Genomic DNA, 22,675 nt, shown 5'->3' with positions numbered 1-22,675 from the left:
GCTCTTTTTCATTCTTTGTGTGATTTGTTTTGATTCCCACACGTGGAGTCTAGCTCATAGTTGTCTTCTCCCAACAGAGCAGGCCTGATCAAGCTCAATTTGAAACTCTTCTTCTTGAGCCAGGCTGAGAGCTGTCTCCTGGACAAGGACCAAGAGCAGTGCTTCCTCAGCTTGCTGAGCACTTAATTCCTAAGAAATGGCACCAGCATCTCATTTGATGGTACAGCAGTGTACATTTAAGTTCCTGTTGGTATAAGGTTAATCAAAACAGTGCATACTTAATGCTATTAAAAATGATAACAAATGTTTTGAAGAGCTTGTCTATTTATGGATTCAGTTACTCATCACAAATATATACTTCATTATTTCAGAAAGGGAGTATCTTCTCTTCGGAAATTTAAGCAAGGAACAGCTCTGAAGAGCAAATCTAGAGAATAATTCTGAATTTACTTTTTGCTTTTAAGGAAACATTTCTTTGCCTCAGCTCTGTGTAATCACACCAGAGGTGTTTGTTGACCATAAATTGTAGGTAAGAAAATGGGAAAACTGCTGACAGTTCAGACATTTATGAGAAAGAATTTTCAGTATACGCAGTGTCTGTGTTATTGCTCCTCTTTAATGTATGTTTTCAGTATTCTTCACACATGGGAAATAAAAGCCAAGAGTGACCTACAATAGTACAGACAGGAACTACTGAAGGAGAAGAAGAAATATAAAACAAGATACTAAATGAAAGCAGAAACTGTACCATATAATCACAGTTGGAACAATGCAAGAGAGTGCAAAATAAAACAGTGGGCAGCCTAGCTTTAATTTCCTGTACTTTAATATATGTTAATATATTAAGTTGTATTAAATGATTTTGTGTAATCTTTAGTTTACATTTGGTTGCTCTTTTGGGAGTTTGATCAAATGAAGTGAAGAATTTAATTTTAATCCAAACAGAGCTTGGATATTTATTTGACTCTTCCTCAGAAGCAAAGCTTTTAAAATTTATTGTAATTTAGTAGAATGCAATTTTATTTTGCTAATTGAATTCTTCTGAAATGCAACCTTTTGCTGAATTTTTTATTCTGATCTTCTTGCTACCTTGCAGATTTGTCAAACTTCATTGAAGTGTCTTCATTAAAAAAAAAAAGTATACATTTGATTATATAGCTTATATTTAGATTTTCCTCTTTATTTAATGTACTATCATAGAGGAGTTAAATTACTCTCACTAAATATGAAATTAGTAGCAGGTGTTGATCTACTAAAACTTTTAGTTCATGAAGTTAGAGACTGAATTTTTTAGGGGTTCAGCAGAATCTTTCTTTGAACTAAAGCAGGAGGACTTTTGGAGTTGAGATGCTCTTGGGAAATTGTAAAGCACTTATATTCTTGGATTTTCTGGATCTTTTTTGCCTGAAAATTGCTTAACTGAAGTTCTGTTTCTGTCATAATCCTCAGCAGACTAAACAGCTAGAAATGTGAGACCAGTTTTTCACATACAATGTGTTACTTCTAGTTTTAGGCTTGGTCATCATTGTCTTTGATGAATTTTCAGCAAAACTCATCTTGATTTAGTTACTCTCTGATCATCTGAGGTAGTTGACTTTCATCTTCTGGCTGTGCCAGGATTTTCTGCATGTTCTGAAAGAGTAAAAAAGTCCATGAAACATTGGTTTATCCTCAGTCTCCAACTTCTTCAGGTGTAAGAGCCTTTAAATCATTCTCATCCCCGAACACAACTTTCATTTCTTTACCTTTTCCTGAGTCTGTCTATCTTTAGATCTGAAAGACTGCCAAAATGTATTTATGCTATTCCTTGACTTATGTTTAATTAAGATGGGAGTAATTTCTCCTGTAATTAGATGTTTGCATTTGAAATTTTCTTGTCTCTTTCTGAGTAATGAGAAATGAAAGCAGAAATACTCTGCTACCTAATGTTTCCAGATTTCTCACTATTAAGTTATCATCAGAAATTTGAAAATTGAGTTTATTTGATAATCTTATCACTCTCTGCTTACTGGACTGAAATGCTGCTGTTGTTCTTTTTCCCCTGCTGACTCCAACATGGTTTTACTTTTGTTTATTTGCCTGTGTGCTGGGAGTCTTCTTGGTGATTGTCTTCTCTGTGTTAACAAATCAAGTTAACAAATTTGTGGCAGAAATAATGAGATGTTATATACACATTTTTAAGGATCAGGTTTTTTTTTATGGAAATTAACAGTAATTACAGAATCACAGAATGTTAAGGTGTCGGAATGAACCTTAAAGATCATCTAGTCGCAATCCCCTTTGCCATGGGCAGGGACACCTCCCACTAGACCAGGTTGCTCAAGGCCCCATCTGACCTGGCCTTGAATAGTGCCAGGGTTGGCAATTTGCAAATTAAAATTTGGAGCAGAATTCATGGGACTACTCTAATGATTCAGAAAATGTTCTATTGAACGTGGCAGTGATTTTTTAAAAATAGCCTGGAAGCAAAATTCATGGGAGTTAATATTTAACTTCCCAAACAGTAACTTAAAATATTCAGGAATTTCTATGCTAGCATTGGTTGAGTTTTGTATACCCAAATAGTATACATGTAATTTTTTTAATATTAATAAAAGTTTTGGCATATATTTGTGGGCATGTATTTTGTAGGGTGCAGTGCAATTGGATTTGAAAATGAAAAGCATTTTTAAAGGGTTTTCCTTAAACTATCTTTTTAAAAGGTCCTAGTTTGCGCATATGAATTTTGAATGTACAAGTGCGTTCATGTGTGTAAGAATTGATGTTTCTCTGTTTTCCTGCTAGTGAGTACCCTAGATAATTTACCATTCAGAAACACTTACTGACATGCTGGCAGTGTGCATATTGTATATTATTTGCCTTTTTAACACCAGGTAGATTGTTTATGGTTTGCATGTTCATTTTCTGCTTCACCTGCTGTTCATAGCCTTGACAAGAAACCTAAGGAGTTTGTTGAATGCAAAGAACTGGGAATCATAATTCCATTTTGAACATTTTTGAAGTTTTTTTGTTTGCTTGGGTTTTTTGTTTCCTATCACACTAAACTGTTTATGTATAAATTAAGTTATAAAGGGTTTATGTTTGCAAACCCTGCTAGGCTTCATCATCATGCAGAGTAAGCTTAGTTATCTTCATTCACATGAAGTAAAGTTGGCTCTTCCTGTATTTAGTTGCATGAAGTAATTGCATTATCAAGAGAAGAACTGGGTTAAGTCATACTGAAATTTCTAATAAGGCCAATGAATTACAGTAAAATCATTATCACACTGGTATTGACAATCTTGGTGTATGAATACTGCAGTGAACAAGCATCTAGGAAGCTTTGCCGGCAAGCAGATACAGTCTGTACGGTTTCAGTAGAACACATGCACAATTAGCTGCTTCTGGCGGCAAAATGTGATGTAGATTAGAATGGATATCTAATGTGAACAGCCAGTTCTGCATGTACTGACACAATTTCATTCTTTCTAAAATGCATAAGGTTCTTACAGAGAATGTATCTAGGTATTGTGTGCATGTATAGAGTATATATACATAGTATAGAGATATATTATATATACATCCAATTATTTATTTTCTTTCATAATTATATAAGTACATAGATTGATCATGGTAGATAAAGCTTAGTTGTTTCTGGAACGGTGCAATTAATGAGAATACTACAGACTTTGAATTCTCTGTGATATAGCATGCTTGCAATTGTTAAAACTGCTTAAAGATATAGTATAATAAAAATCTCTCCAAAAGCCTAACATTCTCTTATTTATAAATCATGAATAAATTGGTTTGATTCTTAAAACTGTAGAAAGGAATAAAAATCCCAAGTGGTGGTGTAATATTATGGTTTACAAAGGACCTTGCTTTTGTTGTATTTTGAATGACAGATATACACAGAGCAGTAACTAAACTACCAATACTTACGGTAACTTTTACACATCTCACTTTGAAATTAGTTAAGTATGTCATTAAAACAGAGCTTAAAATGCATTCTTGGAGAAGAATTAATTGTGCATTCACTAATTATCCACCTGCCTTCTGTTTGGTTTGAACAGCAGCTAGTAGCTACTGTCCATCCTTGCAGGTTGATAGTAATTGCTGGGATAATAAAGAGCTTGCACATTTGATGTTGCGAGTCACAGCTGAAGGAGAAATTATTCAGCATGTTGCCTTATTCTTAGGTTTTAACTGTAATTGTTCAGCATATTCACCATCTGTCCAAATGACTCATGCCTCTGGCTGTACTTCCACCAAAGTAAAGATTTTGGACAGTCACAGTATTCATAACAAAAATGTGAAGTGTTACGAAGTGAAAAATGAGATGAACTTTAAGTTATCTGTCTTCTTTACATTGTTATAGATGCCATTCATTAAAATCATGCTGTTCAAACTTTTTAGACAAATACTAGTTGACTTGGAATAGACTTTTATGCTCCCATTCCACACATCTCAAAGCACATAAATATATAGATTTATGTCTTGTTGAGTGCAAATATCCATAGAAGTTACAAACTGGCTGTTGTACATTATGGCTAGTAGGAGGCAACACTGAATTTCTTCATTGCTGCATAATATAAAACCATTTAGGTTGGAAAAAACCCTTGAGATCCTCAAGTCCAGCCATTAAGCTAGCACTGCCGAGTCCATCAGTAAACCCTGTCCCTAAGCACCACGTCTGTGGGTCTTCTAAATACCTCCAGAGATGATGACTCAAGCACTTCCCTGGGCAGTCTGTTCCAGTGTTTGACAGCCCTTGCCATGGTGAATGTTTTTCTAGTATCCTCCCCTGGTGCAACTTGAGACCATTTCCTCTGGTCCCATCATTTGTTACCTGAGGGAAGAGACTGACCCCCATTTCACTACAGCCTCCTTTTGGGCATTGTGGAATGCTAAGGTCCTCCCTAAGCTTCCTTTTATCCAGGCTAAAAGTCTTCAGGAGCATCAGCTACTCTTCATAAGACTTGCTCTAGACCTTTGACCCCTCTAGACCCAGCTTCATTGCTGGTTGCTTATAAGAATTTTATTATTATAATATTATATTTTTTTTAATTTTAATACAGACCTTTGTTATTATGATTAGTGTTGTTTTTGCAGGATGATACTACCTAAAGATCCCAATCAATTTTGCAGCTTGTTGTGCTTGGTAAAATATCAATACAAAATATGAAAAAATAGATAGCTAGAAACTATCATGCTATTTTAAGCCAGAGCTTGAAAATTTTAGGACATGTTAACACCTTTTGTCTGTCTGCAATCTCTAGGCTATTGTCTAAAACAGCTAATACAAATGTAGGCTTCATATCTGCAAGTACGTCTGTTAAGTCTTGTTCAGCTCAGTAGGTCACCTACACTTCCCAGGAGTTACAACCACTGGGAATATTTTCTGTGGTTATTTCCATCTAAGTTTTTCATTCTTGTATCTCAAGGTCTAGTCCATTCAAAAGAGGTCACTTTTAATAACAAGAGGGTCTCTGTTGGTTGTTTCATACCTCTGGCTTGTACCATGTTAGTTCTATTCTCAGAGAGATTAATTTGAGGTAGCAGCAATATAAAATCACCTTTTCCAATGTTTTTATCAGCACCTTGCTATTTTGCTGTTAGTTATAATTAAACCCATAGTATTAATTCATATGCTTACAAAAGTTGAATGTCCTAATTCTTTCTTTTGTTGCTTAAGGCCATGTTTGATGCTTTATCTGATCTCCCCGAGTGGTATGGTATTAAAGAAATGCAAGCAAATTGGATAGGTGATTGTGTTGGGTGCTCTCTTGACTTCTTGCTAAAGGTAAGTCAGAAATTTCACTTGCTGCTCTCTTGGGCTAACTGCAACCCCTGAAATGTGTGATGGGAATGGATTCCCAGATCTTAAAAGCTTGAAACCACCTAAAAAAGATGATTATTGTATTCATGCACAGAGCAGCACAGATTCCTGGAGAACAGCACTTGAGGGTTGAAGAGATGCTGCCTGTTATTCTCCTTAGGAAAGGGTTTGTGTGTTCAAGTGGGTGCAAATTGGCTGTGTATATTTATGCCAAAATACATGCCAGCTAATAAACTTCCCTAAAAGCTACAACATTTGTGCCAGGTGCACTATCAAGTGGCACTGCACATGTCAGCTAGGGTCTAGTTGGGCATTTGCTTTTCTCTGCATGGCACCTTCTCTGCCAGACCCAGGCTGACCTCAGGCAAACTGCTTTGCTTACATTTGTCCATTATTTCACTTACTATTTCCCATAATTAAAATAATGGAACCACGCCATTAGGTAGTGATGGAGCTACAGAGAAGGCTAGATAGAAAGAAAGGAGAAGAAGGAAAAGGAAACCTGAAAAAAAAAATATCATTATCTACAGAAGGACTTCAGATTTCCCCTTTTTTGTCAAGAGATGGGCAAGGCTCCGTGAATATGGTAGTGACAGAAGACATTTTCAGAGACTCTGATCAAATTTCAGCCCTTATACTTTGAAGCTTTATTCTGATTATTTACTCTAGTCTAACATTCTAAAAGTGAATTCTTATTTTAAACTACTGAATTTTTTGGAACTTCAAATTGAGACAAATTAAACCTTTTAAATACCTTTGCTTTGCACCCTGCTTAAAGATTCAGTACTTGTATTTGTATAAATAACTTTGTATTAAAGTTATTTTCATCAATTGTTTCTGAAAATTTATATCAATACTTACTACAGAAAAATCTCCAACCAAGACCCCCATATACTCCACAGACAGTTGATCTAAGATATAACCCTTGTTCATAGTTCCAGGTGGTAATTCTTTAAAATTCTTTGAAGTTTACTATTTACATTTTATGTCCAATTGTTTGTTGTGCCACCTTTTATTATTTTATTTCTGTACATAATTTGCAGCATTTACTTCATCAGGGAAGTATGGTGTATAGTCATATTGTAGCTGAGAAAATCCTAAATTCTCTTCAGATTTCAGAGGCAACATCTCCCTCCAGTTTCTTGGAAACAAGGCATGCATATTAAAAGTGAATAGAAGGATTCTGGGTGGCTTAGCCAGGGATTGAGTCTATCTCAGTAGCATAGTGCAATATTACATATGGGATTAGAATTATATTTTTATAGATATATTTGGATAAACTAAGGCAAGACTGTAAAGCAACTTTCTCAAGGCCTAAAAGTAAGTTTGTCAAGGTTTGATTCTGGAAGATTTCTGTGGTGAGAATGTGTCTGGCTTTGCTGTTTGGATCTGTGTATTTCTGTAGGGTGATGTAGACTCATTAGCTGTATGAACAGGAAGGGAAATCTATAAGCACTGCACTGCCAGTGGGAATTTTTTTCTGCTCTTTTTCAGGTTAATGGCCAAGTAACAGAAGAGAAACTAGCAGCTTACACCTATACACCTGAAGCCATTTATGGAGCTTCCCATTTGTATATCTTACCAACTCATAGACTGCTGCATGGGAATAGCAGTCTCAAGGAAGTCTTTCAGAGGGAGTTCATCCCAGGGAAAGGTGGTATTTTTCTCATACTGCAATTTGTTGTAGAAGAGCAACAATTATTGAGAATGATCTTTAGAGAATGTGCACCAAGCTGAGTGGGAGCTGTTCCTGTTGAGAGCAAGCAGGCCTTTGATTCTTGCTATGTCACACAGTGTCACATCAGCCTGTCCTGGTTTCAGATGTGGCAAGAGCAGCTATGCTACAATTCTACTTATTATTATAGTTGTTACACTTCATAGTACATAAAAGCAATGGAACAGATTCTTGTTTCCTCATCCACCAGAAATGAATAGTCCAAATTTGACTGTGTCAGCCCATTGGAAAAACTCATGTGTGTAAGATATGTTGTCATTAGCACAAAGACAGCAGAACGAATTCTTGCACCAGCAATGATTTCTTCCTGTCATACGGACTCCAAAGAGGTCAATATATCACTAATTTTTTAGTTTATTTTAAAAAATTATTTTTTAAATAAAAACAAATTCTCTGGTTTTATCACTAATACATAGCAAAGTGGATCATTGGTAGATAGTAAAATAATACTCTACTATGCAGATCCTTTGTTAATATAAGACTCTAATGGGGTAAATTCAGAGTATCCCTGTGGCAGTTCATGACTTGCACAGTCAACTGATAATGCTTTAATTGTTCTTAACTGCTTTCCTGAAGTCTCCAACTACCAACTCTGCCTGTATTTGGCATCCACGGTCTAGTATTTTTTCATTGTTTGGAAAACCTGGACATGACAAGAGTAAATATAATATGTTTTGTTTCTACTTCAGGCTGGTGTTCAATATTTTCTTTTTCCCTTACTCTGGTAAAGATAAGATTGTCTGGATAACATCTGATTTTAACAGCATCTTGTGGTAAATTGTGTTGGTTGTACAGAACCTGCTTTTTTAAGTACTTATTTTCTACCTTTAAAAAGTTTGCTTGCTAGTAGAAAGAAACATGGAGCCTGACTGTGTTGAGAACATAAAGCCCTTGTCTGAGGTGAGAAAAACTTGGAGAATTTTGGAGAACAATTTTGCAATTCTTGCAGTTGAACCAAATCAAAGCACTAACTGCACAAACACACATTCATGCATGTGCCTGTACCTTTGTTGGATCCTGTGCTTTAAGCCAAACCACAAAAGTGAAAAATTTGTTTTTAATAAGGACAATGGCATGTTTTTATTTTGGTTTTTAAGTAGAAATACTTGCAAAAGCTTTTCTGTGTGTCTATTAACAATAAGCTTAAAGTTTTTGACTGAGTTAAATTAAGAAACTCTGAATTGAAATAATGACAGCCAAAATTTTTCAAAAAAGAGGCACAATTTCACATAACTCTGCCATTGTATACTCCTGCTACTTGTGAATATACTTACAGACATTCTTCAGTTGAAATTAGCTGAAATTGGCAATTTACATGTGAAAGGCCAAAAATGGCATTTAAATAAAAAGAAATTCTGGATGGTCTTATATAGACCCTATTTTCCCATTAACCAAGAATTTTATAAAAAAAAATTCCTCAGTAACACTGAAATTTTAATTTAATTAAATGTAATTGTTTTCTTTTCAATGGGCATAGTCTTGCCATTCTCTTTCTTCATTGTGTTCTCATTTAAATAATTAGGAGGGTATGTTTTTATGTTTTCTAGGAGAGAAAAAACAGCAATTGTATAGCGAAGTAACTGAAAGCTCTAAAACCTTTAGTCTTGAAGTACATGTCTGTATTTTAGGCTACTATTATTTAAATAAATAGAACAACCAGTTGTCAAACAATCAATTTAATTGTTGGGGGTTTTTTGCCTTGAAAAATGTATGTTAATTTAGAATCTGGTAAGTCTAATGGTTTGGGCAGCAGGAGGTGCCTGAGATAAAGACTTGACTGTTAGGTTGTTCATTATCTCATTATAATACTCTGCATACATTGTCTTGCCCTTGTACCTGTACCACTCTCTCTTTTTGCTTATGATGATAATGATGTGAGCAAATGAGCACAGGAAAGAGCACCTTCATAAACTGCAGTTATTATTTTGGGTTCCAGCATAACATGAAAATTATTGCTGGGTGGAAGAGAAAAGTTATTTTTAAAAGCAGTGCCCTGCCCACTCAGCTTCCTGCTCATGACAGTTCTTGGTTGCTTGCTTTTAAAAAATGAAATTGAATTGTCCCTTTTGTACTTTTTTTAAACAGAGGAAAGCTGTGTGCTGTGGTTTGAGTGTGGAAATTTTCTTTATAATATGAATACCTCAGACGCCTAAAATTTGGAAAAGTAGTAATCAGAAATAAATAAATGTATCATTTGTGTTGAGAAGCCTGATGAGATACAACAGCCCTGCTCTCAAAATTGCTGTTACTTTACTTCAAGCAGATTTTTTGCATTGCAGTACAAGCCTTCATAGCCTCAGCTTAGCTATGAAGAAAGGTGAAAGGAAGCTCTTAGCAGCCCATATTTTAATGATTGTAATTATCATCAACTTCAAGGCACTGAAAAAGTTAGAAATAGGTCCAAATTGAGATGCAAGGTTCAAATCCTCAAAATTTGGAATATTCAGATTTGGTTTTCTTCTTGCTGAGCCACCCAATCTGCACGTTGTAAATCAATTTCAGTTTATTGGTTCTCACCCTTAATTCTCTCCTCTCCTCTCCTATTTCCCCTTGCTTGGACTTTGGGTTCCTCATCTGGAATATGAATATCCTGTTTGGAAATCAGTAGGTTACTTAGGTGGCTTTTTAACACAGGTTAGAAAAAAAGATGTCACATGCTTTGTAGTTCTTTTGTAAGAATTTAAATCATAAGGATAAATGCTCCCCTGCAGTTTTATCTGATTTTTGGTTGGATTTTGTAGCATTGTATGCTAGGACATAAATCAGGGCTTATTAAAACAAATTTGTACAACTTTGCAGCAGCCTGTATTTTGATCAAAGACTCAATTTTTTGTTATAATCCAAATCTTACTCTGTTTTTATAGAAGTGCTTGTTATAAGTATGTTTTCTAATCATGATAATTTACCAATCTGACTTACTGAGCATTTTAATACATCTGAGCGTTTTTGAAATGTGAATAGGTTTGTCACTTTCTTTCTTTTTTAAAGAAAACTGTTATTTAAAATTCATGTAAGTTTAAGATAAACTGCATTGTAATGGTAAGTGATGTTCTTAGCATATTTTCTGTTATATTTTACTTACCATATCATTACATTTGTTTTCAGACTCGCTTACTTCGGTGACAGCTGTGAATTTGCTTACCAATCAGGAGATTCCTGTAGTCATCTCAGCAAAAACCAATTTTGACAATTATCTTGATACTAAAATAGGTATGTGCCATTAGATATTTAAGTGGAATAGTATGCTTTTCAGTTGCTGTATTGGAGCACAAGATACTGGTGTAGTAAATATTTGAACATAGAGGCTCTCTCTCCTGGATTTTGGATTTCTGTTCTCCATTAGGGAAGAAGAAAGGGAAAAGGAGCTTTGTGGAACCTATGTGGGTGAAGAGATTTACAGGATGATAATTTTAAATGGAAATATTATAAAATTAGTGCATTTAATGAGCTAAGTTTGAGGGTCTGCATATCTTATGAAAATTGATTACCTACAACATATGTGTTTGGCTGTCTTTCACCATTCTTAATCAAAACAGAGCTACCATTTTTTTGCAAACAACCCTAACTTTTGGCCTTTTTTGTGTGTCTAAAGTTTACATAAATTATGTACATGCTTATAGAGAAATGCTTCAGATGGTAAATGTACAAAACTTCCAACTTTGACTAGTAATATTTGTTTTGAGGCCAGTAAAATTGTTCAGGATAGGTAATAATTGTTTTCAGGGAATCTTGGAGTTATCTTAGATCCTTTATCTCTCAAGGTAGCATTTAAGGCACCTGATTTAGAGTAGAGGATCAGTAAGTGGAGGTGGGGGGGGTGTTGCTAGAGGATGCTGAATCACCTGCAGTGAGCTTCTGTTCTCAGAATTGTCCTATGAAGCTGCCTGTCTTACTCCTTTCCTGGGCACGGAGCCTGGTCCCAAAACTGGGCAGCTAAGTACATCCTCTTAGATAATGTGATTGTCCTAACAAGTCAAAGTAGAAATTGTACTAAGTTTTAAAAACCATTTCCATTTTAATCTGCACCCACTGAGCTCTTTGTTTACTCTTGTGCTTTGCCGTGGTCTCAGCTGCATTGAGAAGTCAATGTTCTATGCTAGTCCTAAAGGGAAATAATTATGTCTTCTTCCCTTTTTCCAGTGCATTCCTATCCCTTAACTCCTCTTGTTGCCTCCCTATTGCTGATACTTCTTTCCTGTCCTGGGGCTGCTGCTTTCACTGCTGCCAATATTGGCTATTTTTGCACAACTGGACTCAATTAAACCAGCTGACTGTGCAAAAATGTCTTGGATGGCCCTCACAGGGCTGATGGAAATTACCCATTTGGGCTGCATACCTTGCTTATAATATGCCCACATGTTACACTTTAGATTTGAATCTGGTTTTGACAAACAAAGGTTTTCCTCATATAGGAGAAGCCAAATGATTGAGATACCTAATCTTAATTTTCCTTAAAATCTTCCAGTTTGCTGGCACGTACCTTGGCCTTATGTCTGCTGGAAACAGCCCAGCTCTTCATGAGAAGCTGTGGGTGCCAGCTGTTGAGCTTTGCCAGTGTACATTAATAGCATCATCTTTCCAAAAGGAAGCAGACCAAAAAGTGGGAGCTGCTTTTTTCCATTTGTAGAGCATATTGTGAAGTCACCTGTTGCAGACTGCAGGGCTCTGTGACAAATTAAGATACAAACATTGTTCTTGAAATGGCAAGAGTGTGCATCTGCTGGGAAGATAAAATAGCAATTTTGTGTTTTTCTAGTTAAGGAGGTACTTGTCACAGAGTAGTTTTGTTTGATTTTCTCTAGTCATCTGCTTCCAAACTTCCACATATTGGCAGAGTTAAAGTATAACTGGCATTTCACTGCCTGAACTAAGACAATTGTTAAGCTGGTTTAGTTAAAAATTCCAATGTGCTCAGCAAATATTTTGAGAACTTTTGTGTGTAGTTTTCACCAGTTTAATGCTGGCATTGTCTTGTTGGAATAAGTTTCTTTGCCTTTTAAAGATGACAGTAATTGCAAGATGGGTTAAATTATTATATAAATTATCATTGAAGGGGAAAAATATGCAGAAATATGTATCTCTGTGTAAATAATAAATCTGTTAATATCTTATTTCAGAATACATGTGATAATAAAACAAGCTAAGAAATTTCTTAACTCACTGTGAAACCCTCCAGAGCAGAATTAAAATGCATGACTGTCCCAAATAATAAAATGCAGAGGGAAAGAGAGCTTTGGGAGCCTTAAATAGTGTGAGTTGTGTAACTCATCTGAATAGCTGTAGGAAGTGTTCTAACTAGTTATAGTCTGAATAGCAAACTGATGTTATTTTAATAGTTTCCCTGAGTTTATAAACAAATCATGTCTTTCATAGTAAGTTAAAGGGATAGTAATGTTTGAGACTGTTGCATTATGATGAAATTAGATGACTTCTAATTCTAATAATATTCTATTATTTCATAATTCTATGAAATTAGAGATAAATTAATATTGAAACAGGAAGACTGCTTTTTTTGGGGTCTTTGATTATCATATTAGCAAATAGAATTAAAATTTATATTGTTTAAATATATTATATTTATATAATATGTTTATATTGAAAATTCTATAATTCTATCCAAATTTTATGGCTTTATTTTTAGTTTTTTCAGAACCATCACATTTTCAAACTTTTCTCAAAGAGGGACAGGACATTGCTGAATGTTTGAATTACAGAGGAACTGAGAAATTACTGAGCTGTAATTATTGCTGTTTGAATTTCACTGCTTAAAGAATGCAAAAACATTTTTACTGCTCTTAAACAATTTTCTTTAACTCTTTTGGGAAAATGTAAGTCATTATAAAGAGAGTGCCATAGAACTGAAATGTTATTTCATCCCTTCTAGGAATTCCTAGTACTAGTGCAGAAGATGCTGCAGTAGCTAAGAATCTGGGCATTTCTTTCACTGAAGTCATTGAGACATTGCCAAATGGTTTGGAGAAGGTCATTAATTCTGCAGAGGTGGGTATACAAGTATGGACTTCTTTCCAGCTTACAGTAACAATGCAAACTAAATCTGTTTTGTCAAGAGTGCCAAATACTTTGTATGATTAAAGGGATTTTTTTTGTTTGTTTTTTTTTTTAATCAAGCCAAGCTTATGCTACCAAATTTCTGGGAATAATTTAATGATGAAATATGTTGGCCCTGCTGTGGCAATAAAATAAGTTTTTTCCTTTTGTACAGGAGAGGATGGTTGAACTTTCCTCTGTATTGGTTTCAGTTCTATAATGGAAACTGAATAATTTAACCTATGTTAAAAGTTGATTCTTATTTCATAACCTCGATAGAATGTTAACCTAAGCATGAACATGCTAATCCTTCTTCCACAAATTCATTGAAATATGGCTTCAGCCTTTGTGGTATCATGGATGCCTCAAGAGACACAGGAATCTTATCTTTAGATATAGCTCTTGAAAAGATGTGTTTTAATAGCAGACACATTACTTCCCAGGTAGGGTCTAAGTGGTTAAAATGGATGTGAAAGCAAGAATAGAAAAACCTGAAATGAGCAGAGGAGAAGGAAAGCAGTTTTCATTTTCATTTCCTCTGCCTTATGTTTGTGATAGAATTCTGAAAGTTTTGGCATACAGCAACCGGTAAAAATATCAGCAGTAAATGCAAATATCTGCCAACAATGGCTGAAGGGGTCTACAAGACTCTTTCTCAGCCTTCTTCTATTCAGATCATCAAGAACATAGCTGGTACATGAATAGTCTCTTGAATAGCAGGATGTTATCCAGTGGTAAGAGGGAAATTATTTTATTTGACTCTCAGAAAGCTGTCTGGTTTTGTTTGTTCTTGCACTTTCACTGACAGCACCTACAATTTTTTCTTTCTTTTTCCACGTGTCATTTTTTTGTTTCTTTTTCAATCAGATCACTGGCATGACTCGGCAGGAGGCTTTAAAAGCTATTACTCAGCAGGCCAAAAATAAAAGAATAGGTGGAGACCTAACGAGTGACAAATTGAGAGACTGGTTAATATCCCGACAGCGCTACTGGGGAACGCCCATTCCAATCATTCACTGCCAGGCGTGCGGCGCTGTCCCCGTGCCTTACGAGGACTTACCTGTGGTGCTGCCCAATGTGACCACCTTCACAGGAAAGGGAGCCTCACCTTTGGAGAGCGCCCCAGAATGGGTGAACTGTTCCTGCCCAAGGTAAGTCAGTGCTGTATTTGCTGGGAGAGATCACTTTGCACCTGCCTGTTTCTTGTGCGCTTTCCCAAAGTGTTGGCAAGTGGCTGCTCTGAGACAGGATGCTACTCCAAAATAATGTTTCGTTTGACCCAGCACAGGGATTTTTTTCTTACACACTCTCTAAACCACCTTTTTTTGCAACACTCAATGCCTGCTGCTGTTTTTCCATAAACAGGGATTTTTTTCTTATAAATTCTGTAAAACTCCTTTTTTTTTGCAGCACTCAATGTCTACTGCTGTTTTTTCATAAACAAATTGAAACAAAACTCACTGGTTTTAAGTTAGAGGAGAGAAAAAAGGAGAAACAGAATAATTTTCTCCGTTTTCCATTTCTTAGCGGTATTTATCACTTCATTTATTGCAGTTAATTGTCTTTCATCAGTGTTCATATAAAGCTTATAATGATTACTAAATTAGCCCTCTTGTTAAGGAAACTAACATTGTCTTTATTTTCTTGCAATAGTCAACAATAAAGTGTTCCCTCAGCTATATAAATCTTTATCATGAGGCTGTACCTTACAGATAGCATGTAATTCAGATTTGAAAGTAAATGTATCCTGTCGTCGCTGTAATCCTTATTGTTTGTAGTCCATCTGTTCAAGAAAAAAAGAAAAAAGTGAGAGATATGTTGTAAAAATCAGTTGTGTAATCTTGAGAACTGCATGGATACTCTGTACACTGAAGTTTGCCTATAGGTCCTGTGGGAGGAACTGGTAGAACATAAAAGTATCCCAGAGAAGTATTTCATCAGCAGTGCAATGCATTGCTGCTCCTAGTAGCCTGACCAAACTAATGGGAAGCATGTTGTCAGGCTGCCAGGTAGGGAAATCAGACATATAAATGGCAATAGGGCTCTCACTGATAATTCAGCAGATTCAGAGCATCTAAATTCATTTTAATATCAGCAGTTCCATGGTTCTCTGGAAACATGTATTTTAAACTTTGTTGATAACGTGTAATTTTTTGTAAAACAGACCTTTACTCCCGTGTTTCTGCATAGAAAATTACCTGTTGTGACTGAAAGTCACTGTGTGCACTTTTGGCTTCCCCCACAACCTTAGTTTAAAATTATTTTGTTGTTTACCAGACAGTAATACACTTTTGATGTATAGCAAATCCTTATGGTTTCTTGATAGTTGTTGTGGCTGCTCTGCATAGAAGTTAATCAAAGGCATTTGTTTAGTCAGAAATAAAGTCACACAGGATTAGTTTCTTAGCCTAAAATGAAGTAGCTTGCTGAAATTAACTTTTTTAATTCTCATCTTTATTTGTCTTTCTAATTTTCACCTTTTTGACAGCTATCATCAGTATTGTTTATCCATGTCTGCTACAGTTTCAAGTCATTTGAGCTATTACTTCTGTGTGCAGTCATCCTTGCTTTTCCTTGCTCCAAGAAGTGACATCATCCTGTAGTTCTTTTCTCCAGCAATAGGCTTTTTATTAGTTTCATTTAATATCTAGAATTAATAAAGAAAGCCAGATGGAAAGATAGAAAAGTCTGAGTATTTGGGTGACAATAATGTTAACAATCATAAATGGGAGATGTCCAAGTTATTCTTTGTTATACAAGTCGGGTAATTGTGTTAGTTGTCTGAAGATTGTCTAATGAGATTACAGTATTGTGCCTGTAATCACAATATTGATATAAATTGTATAAACTCTGAAAGATGCCCATGCTGTCTCTGTGTTAGTGAGCCATGTCCATTTAGAGCACAGAGGCATGAAGCAGATGTAATTACAGTTCAATGACTGTAAAGTATTCTTACTTTTGACAAAAAAGCCATTCTTTTACATTGGCCGAGTCTTTGTTTATGTGTACAATTTAAAAAAAAAAATTTCTACACTAAAAGGCAGATAGAAGTGAAATTTCTTTATTACATTATTCTCACTGGAAGAAAAACTTGCATGTAGAGGAGGACCAGGTACAGACACAGAATGAAGGAAAATGTTAAGTGGTGATGCTCTTGTAAATTTGTCTTGGCAAGCCAAGCTGAAGTATCAGGCAGACAAGCAGAGATACATGTTGCAGCTCACTCATCAAGACTGATCAGAGACTAAATATGCATTTAGTAAATATGAAATAGCCAGTCCCCATTCATTATGTGTACTTACTACTACTATGTACATGCATTTAAACTTCCATACAATTATTAACTGTGTATATTTCTTACATATAATCAGTGTCCTTTATGTACAAGTGTTACAGATTACAAAGTTTCATTGACTTTAGAATAATCCCATTGTTTTAATAGTAAGAGTTTTAAGAGGAATCATTTACAACAAATGGAAGTTTATTAAATGTGATTATTGGCTCCTACAAACAACGAATATTAGAGGAGAAATTAACAGAAAGTAACCTGAGCTCCTAAAATCTATTTTGAAACTGTTCCTTAGGGCTGCCAATATAATTACAAGCAAAAATCAATTTGCTGTAATCACAAATTAAAATTGTGCTACAAGGTCTAGAAGAGATTTGATCTCAGTGAAAGCTGAAATTAAACTAAGTTAATTTTTCCTAGAGATAATAAATGGAATCTGCAAAGACCATTTTGTACAGACAATCAGTGAGAGGCAACCACCTGACCTTTCTGCTAAATCTGCTAGTACCTAACAACTGTGATCTATATTCAGTGCCCATTAACTTTATGGCAAAGTATGCTTGTCTGTGCTTTGTAGCTTTTAAAATAGCAATTCTAAAAAATTCCAAGGTTGGGAGGGCTGTCCAGTGCAGTGCCATCTTCTGCTCTTGCTGGATATGATGGCTGCTTAGGCTTCCTTTTGGCTTGCTTTTGCTGTTTTGGGAGGGAGAGGGAAGAAATCAGTCCTGTTACTGTTGTTGGACTTGTTCTGAACATCTCACTCTTCAGACTGCTCAGTTTTCAATCTAAATGTCTTTATGGCCACTCTATCCTTGTTTGTTTGGGTTTTTTTCCAAGCTTGTCACTTATCTAAAAGAAGCTTTTCTCCCTCTTGCTCAGGTGCAAGGCAGCAGCACGGCGAGAAGTCGATACCATGGATACATTTGTTGATTCTGCTTGGTACTACCTGAGGTACACTGACCCTCACAACACCAACAGGTGAGGGCTGCAGGCACAGGGCCACTGGGGCAAGCCTGCTACACAGAACACAAGGGAACAAAGAGACCACACACTCAGGTGCTTCCAGCTTCTAGCTGCAGTCTACTGGCAGGGCAAATCCTTGCACTGCCCTCATTATGTGCCTGCCCTTTGGGCCTGAGCACAGCACAGGGTTGGTGGTGTGGTTTAACCCCAGCTGGCATTTAAGTACCACACACACGCCCTGTGGGCTAGGGAGGACAGTTAGGAGGAGGAAAAAAAAAAGTAAAAATCATGGCTTGGCTAAGAGCAGTTTAATAACTGAAACAAAGTATAATAATAATAATTATAATAAAAAAGAGAGGGAGAAAGAGAGAGAAAACCCAGGAAAAATAAGTAATGCACTATATAATTGCTCACTTCTGTTGACTGCTGCCCAGCCCGTCCCTTAGCAGCAATTGGCATCTCCCAGCCAACTCCCCCAGTTTATCTACTGGGCATGACAGTCCATGGTATGGAATTCCCCTTTGGCCAGTCTGGGTCAGCCTTCCTGGCCATGCTTCCTTCTCAGCTTTTTTGTACACGTGCTCTCTGGCAGAGCAAGAGAGACCAAGAAGTCCTTGGCTTAAGGTACACACTGCTCAGCAACAGCCAGAACATCTGTGTGTTATCAACATTATTCTCATACTGAATTCAAAGCACAGCACTGTACCAGTTATTCAGAAGAAAAAGAACTCTATCGCAGCTAAAACCAGGACAATATATGGAGCTGGTCTAAAAATGTGGTATTTGATTGCTCCTATGTCAGGAGATCTAGAAAAGCAGGATGTGTAAGCACAACTGTGTAAGCACAGGAACTACAGGGCAAGGAGCAAAAATTTGCATGAATAGGAAGTATGGGACAGGGCTCAAAGAAAATGTTCAGCTGAGGAGCTGAAGTCCTTAGTGGGCAATGCCAGCAGGATTGACAGCCTGCCATGACTCTGAGACTGGTAAATTGCATGGAGTGTACCCTCCCTGGCAATGCACTGAGTAGTTCAGTGTGTGGACAGCCAGTGCTGTTCCACTGGTAAGAAGAGGAATAGACCAGTGTAACATGCAGCTGCCAAGCCTGGAACCTTCCCTTCTCTACTTTTAAATTCTGGTGACTCTTGCCATTTCCTTGTGTGCAGACCTCAAGTGAAGAGGCATCACAGCAATGTCCCGCTGTGTCAGCACTTCCACTACATGCATAATTAATGAAAGGAGATTTTTCATGTGCTATGGACTAGTGTCTGCAGCATGGAGAGTGTGGGAAGACAGATGTAGTTATTTAGGTGTTTTTCTGCTTCATAGTCTGGCTGAAGTAGCACTGCTTGATAGCACTTTTTTTTTCCCAAAGAGGAATTAGTACAACATCCCTACTATGTAGTCTGAGGAGGACAGGAAGAGTCACATTTTAAAACATTGATACCATATGATGGGCTGTTTGGGCATGTATTTGTTTATTTATTGTGCAGAGCAGTGTCTGGAAACATACTGCATATACTCAATGACTTAGTATTGCTGGGCCGATCTTCTTTTTGTATTGGCAGCACTAGTTTGGTTAAACTAGAGAAAAATCTTCTGTGAACTCTCTTATTTCATGCCAGTTTTAATTATTTTCTAGTGATAGCATGGATATATTACGGCTATTACTGAGTTAGGCAGATTGCTTCCTCTCCATTACAGTTTGAAGTATTTTTTGTGTGTGGGCAAGAGGGACTTTTCCAGAAGTTGAAGAATAAATAGTCAGATGTAACATCCAACTGTCAAAGTAACAGCTTAGTGTAGTCTAATCTGTTTTACACTGAAATGAGAACATTTATATGGACTTCTGCACTAAATTGCTGCCTGCATTTGATTTATTTAGTTAGTTCTTTTAACTAAGCTATGCATATGTAAACCCTTCATTTCCATAAACCATATTTCACTGGTCTACCATTCAGGAGAATTACTCTGTTGATTCTAGAACCCTATGAACAAGTTAGGTTTGATTTGTTCCACCAAACACATTAATCCCAGATCCATGATTTGCTTCTGGGCTCATCTGTGAGGAAGGAAGTGTTGCTGTAACAAAAATTACAGGTGGAATAATCAGACAGACAGACAAAACAAATAAATTTGTTGAAGTTGGGGCTTGAAGCCTACATTAGAGAAAAACTTCTGTACAAATTGTATTTTGTGGGCCCACTACAGGAGGCATGGAAATATGTAATAAAGCAGTAAGCAATGCTGGGAAACCATTCAGGTCACCTCCAACGATATGTAAATATGCTGTAAATGGCAAATTTACTGTCCTTTCATCGAGCATCCTTCACTTGGAGTGCTGTGACCCATCTCACTCTACAGAGGGTTCTGCAGCCTTAAACTGCATCATTGCCCCCTAATGGCAACATTGCAAACCATCAATTTAAAAAACTGGTTTTAAGTGGTCATGTCTTTTGTCTTTCATTCTAATATATTTGTATATAAAGCTTGATAAATACTAAAAAATTTAAAGCCAGCCACAGGATATTTACAAAAAAATCATTTAAAGAGTAGTCAAGCGTTTTCGTTGCTTTCTCAGGTAATTGCTCACCTGAAAAACAGGAAAATAATCTTTTTGTGGATCTACATCTCAGTGGAAACTAAATGTTTGTCTATAATAAGAATTTTATTTCTCAAAAAAAAAAAAAATCTGATAGTGAAATGAAAGTTTTATTATACTTGTATTGCTTTCAGTGTTGTCCGGTTAAGGATGATGAGCTACTTAGTAGTGCTGATCTTTCTTTTCAACACTGGATTTTTTCCTATAATTGTGTTTTTTTCAGGCCCTTTAATAGTGACTTGGCAGACTACTGGATGCCTGTGGATTTGTACATCGGAGGAAAGGAGCATGCAGTTATGCACTTATTCTATGCAAGGTTCTTCAGCCATTTTTGCCATGATCTAAAGATGACTAAACACAAGTAAGCCTTATATATTTCTATTAAAATGTTTCATATCTCATTTGACTCACAAGAGTATTAGTGGACATTGTTGTGATGGTGGAACATTACACTGAGTAAGCCTGAATTTTCCTGCCTTGTCAGTACTTGGTTTCTCACAGTGAGTTGCACTTCCTGTGTATGTTCATACAAAGATTTTTATTGCATGAGTATTAACTGGCTCAGAGCAAGTGATAAAGTGCTGCTGTAGATTTCCAGCCTGCAAAAGCATGCACAAATGAGTAACTTCAGGCATTCTGTGTAGTGCTATTATTTCAAATTAGGTAACTTCCTATCAGTAATAGCATTAATTTCAGTGGAACCATGCATATGTAAAAAACAAATCACCCTTATAAGTCACTGTATAATTGCAGCTGAGCAGTACAAAGCACTTCTTGACAGGCAAAAGCAATATATTTATCTCATGTCAATTTATTTTTTATTTAATTAATTTTATATAATTACTTTTAATTATTCTTGTTGATGCTGCTGCTATAGCCTAATTCACTGTTCTCTGTTTTGGTTAGAGGTAAAGTTTGATGGAAGAAGGTGAGTCATCTGTTGTTCTGTTCTTTGTCCTATTAGATAGGTTCTGAGCTTGACATCCCCATTTCTCCTGAAATTCAGCTTTTTTGTACCCTAAAATTACATCCTCAGCCTGGAGAGTATTAGTGGCAGAGCAATGAAACTCTGGCCCATGCTCTGTTCTGTTCTCCCATCAGCAGAGATAACTGAATAGATTGAGTCAAAAGGAGGGGGTGCATGAGAAGAACTGCTCAGTGATTTCTCAGCCACAACTTATATAAATAAATTATTCTTTACAAGTATCCCCTCTAAAAACTTGACATTAAAGAGGAGCCTAAATATATATGTCGCAGAACTTACTTGAATGCTGTAGTTTTGCTACAAAACTAGAATTTAAGTAGTTGTGAGCCAGAAAAAGATGGACAAGTTACTGCAGCTAGCAGAATGTTTCCCCAAGGTATTTCCTAATTTTGATGAAAATAGGCAATGTGTTTTCATAACACGTTCTTGGCTGTGCAATAGTTTGTAGTGAAAGCTGTGTTTGAAATATTGGATGTAGATGATTTGTGTACCTATTTCACTCTGTTGTCTGCAGCTTGTATAGCTGCAGCAAGAAGGCTGTTTCTTCTCTCTGAGTGGACCTTTCAAAGCAGACCCTTCCTCTCAGAGGTCCTATGCCTTCAAGCAGAGAATTTTAAAGCTTTCCCTTGCAAGAAATTTTAGGCTTATTAATTCTACAAAAGATTTTACAATCCTAATCCATCAGCCTTCTAGTGGAGCTGTAACACACAGCAGCAAAATGTTCTTTTGCTAGTCAAATTCTTCAGCCTTCCAAAATGACATTAACCACATTAGTGGCTGAAGTATTGTCAACATAAAGTGAGATCACAGGGCAGGGAAGTTTTCTTGCAAAGTAAGTGGTTTGCTTTGGTATGCTAGAAAAAAGGGATGGAAAGAGGCCAGCTGGACTAAAAAGGGACATCCTGTGTTACCTTAAGAAGACCAAAATAAGTGCAAGGAATTTGGAAGTAAGGATTGGCTACCCCTAGAGGAATGTAGAAGCCTTTACTGGATAGGCAGTGTGGACTATGGAAAGGTCATAACTCATCAGATTTTGAAACTGGTGAAGAATGTGAAGGTAGTAAGAAGAGCTTCTGGGCACTCATTGAAAAGAACAGCAAGGAAGACATTGGCCTGATGCAAAATCCAACAAAGAGCCTAGGAAAGTCTTTGCCTTGGCCTTTGCTGTCAAGGTCTGTGCTTAGTAGGAAAGTTTGAAGGCAAGAGGTACTGCTTGTTGTAGAGTAGGATTGAGT

At 36.4% G+C, this 22,675-nt stretch overlaps 1 protein-coding gene across 2 annotated transcripts in view; it reads left to right on the top strand.

Annotated features, from left to right (window-relative positions):
- Nucleotides 1-22,675, top strand: part of LARS2 (leucyl-tRNA synthetase 2, mitochondrial) — an 82,658-nt gene that overhangs the window by 34,075 nt on the left and 25,908 nt on the right. Inside the window, exons 8-15 of one of the 2 annotated variants that reach the window (XM_084211268.1) lie at nt 5,675-5,782; nt 7,313-7,472; nt 10,659-10,763; nt 11,419-11,490; nt 13,438-13,553; nt 14,469-14,752; nt 17,770-17,868; nt 20,679-20,816. In XM_084211268.1, the coding sequence (XP_084067394.1) occupies nt 5,675-5,782; nt 7,313-7,472; nt 10,659-10,763; nt 11,419-11,490; nt 13,438-13,553; nt 14,469-14,752; nt 17,770-17,868; nt 20,679-20,816 (1,082 nt within the window). The remainder of the gene's footprint in view (nt 1-5,674; nt 5,783-7,312; nt 7,473-10,658; nt 10,764-11,418; nt 11,491-13,437; nt 13,554-14,468; nt 14,753-17,769; nt 17,869-20,678; nt 20,817-22,675) is intronic. The other variant, XM_084211269.1, reaches the window with a different exon arrangement.

Source organism: Fringilla coelebs (assembly GCF_963513975.1).
Source record: "Fringilla coelebs genome assembly, chromosome: 1".
NCBI classification, from domain to species: domain Eukaryota; kingdom Metazoa; phylum Chordata; class Aves; order Passeriformes; family Fringillidae; genus Fringilla; species Fringilla coelebs.
This window is presented reverse-complemented; position numbering and strand designations above follow the sequence as displayed.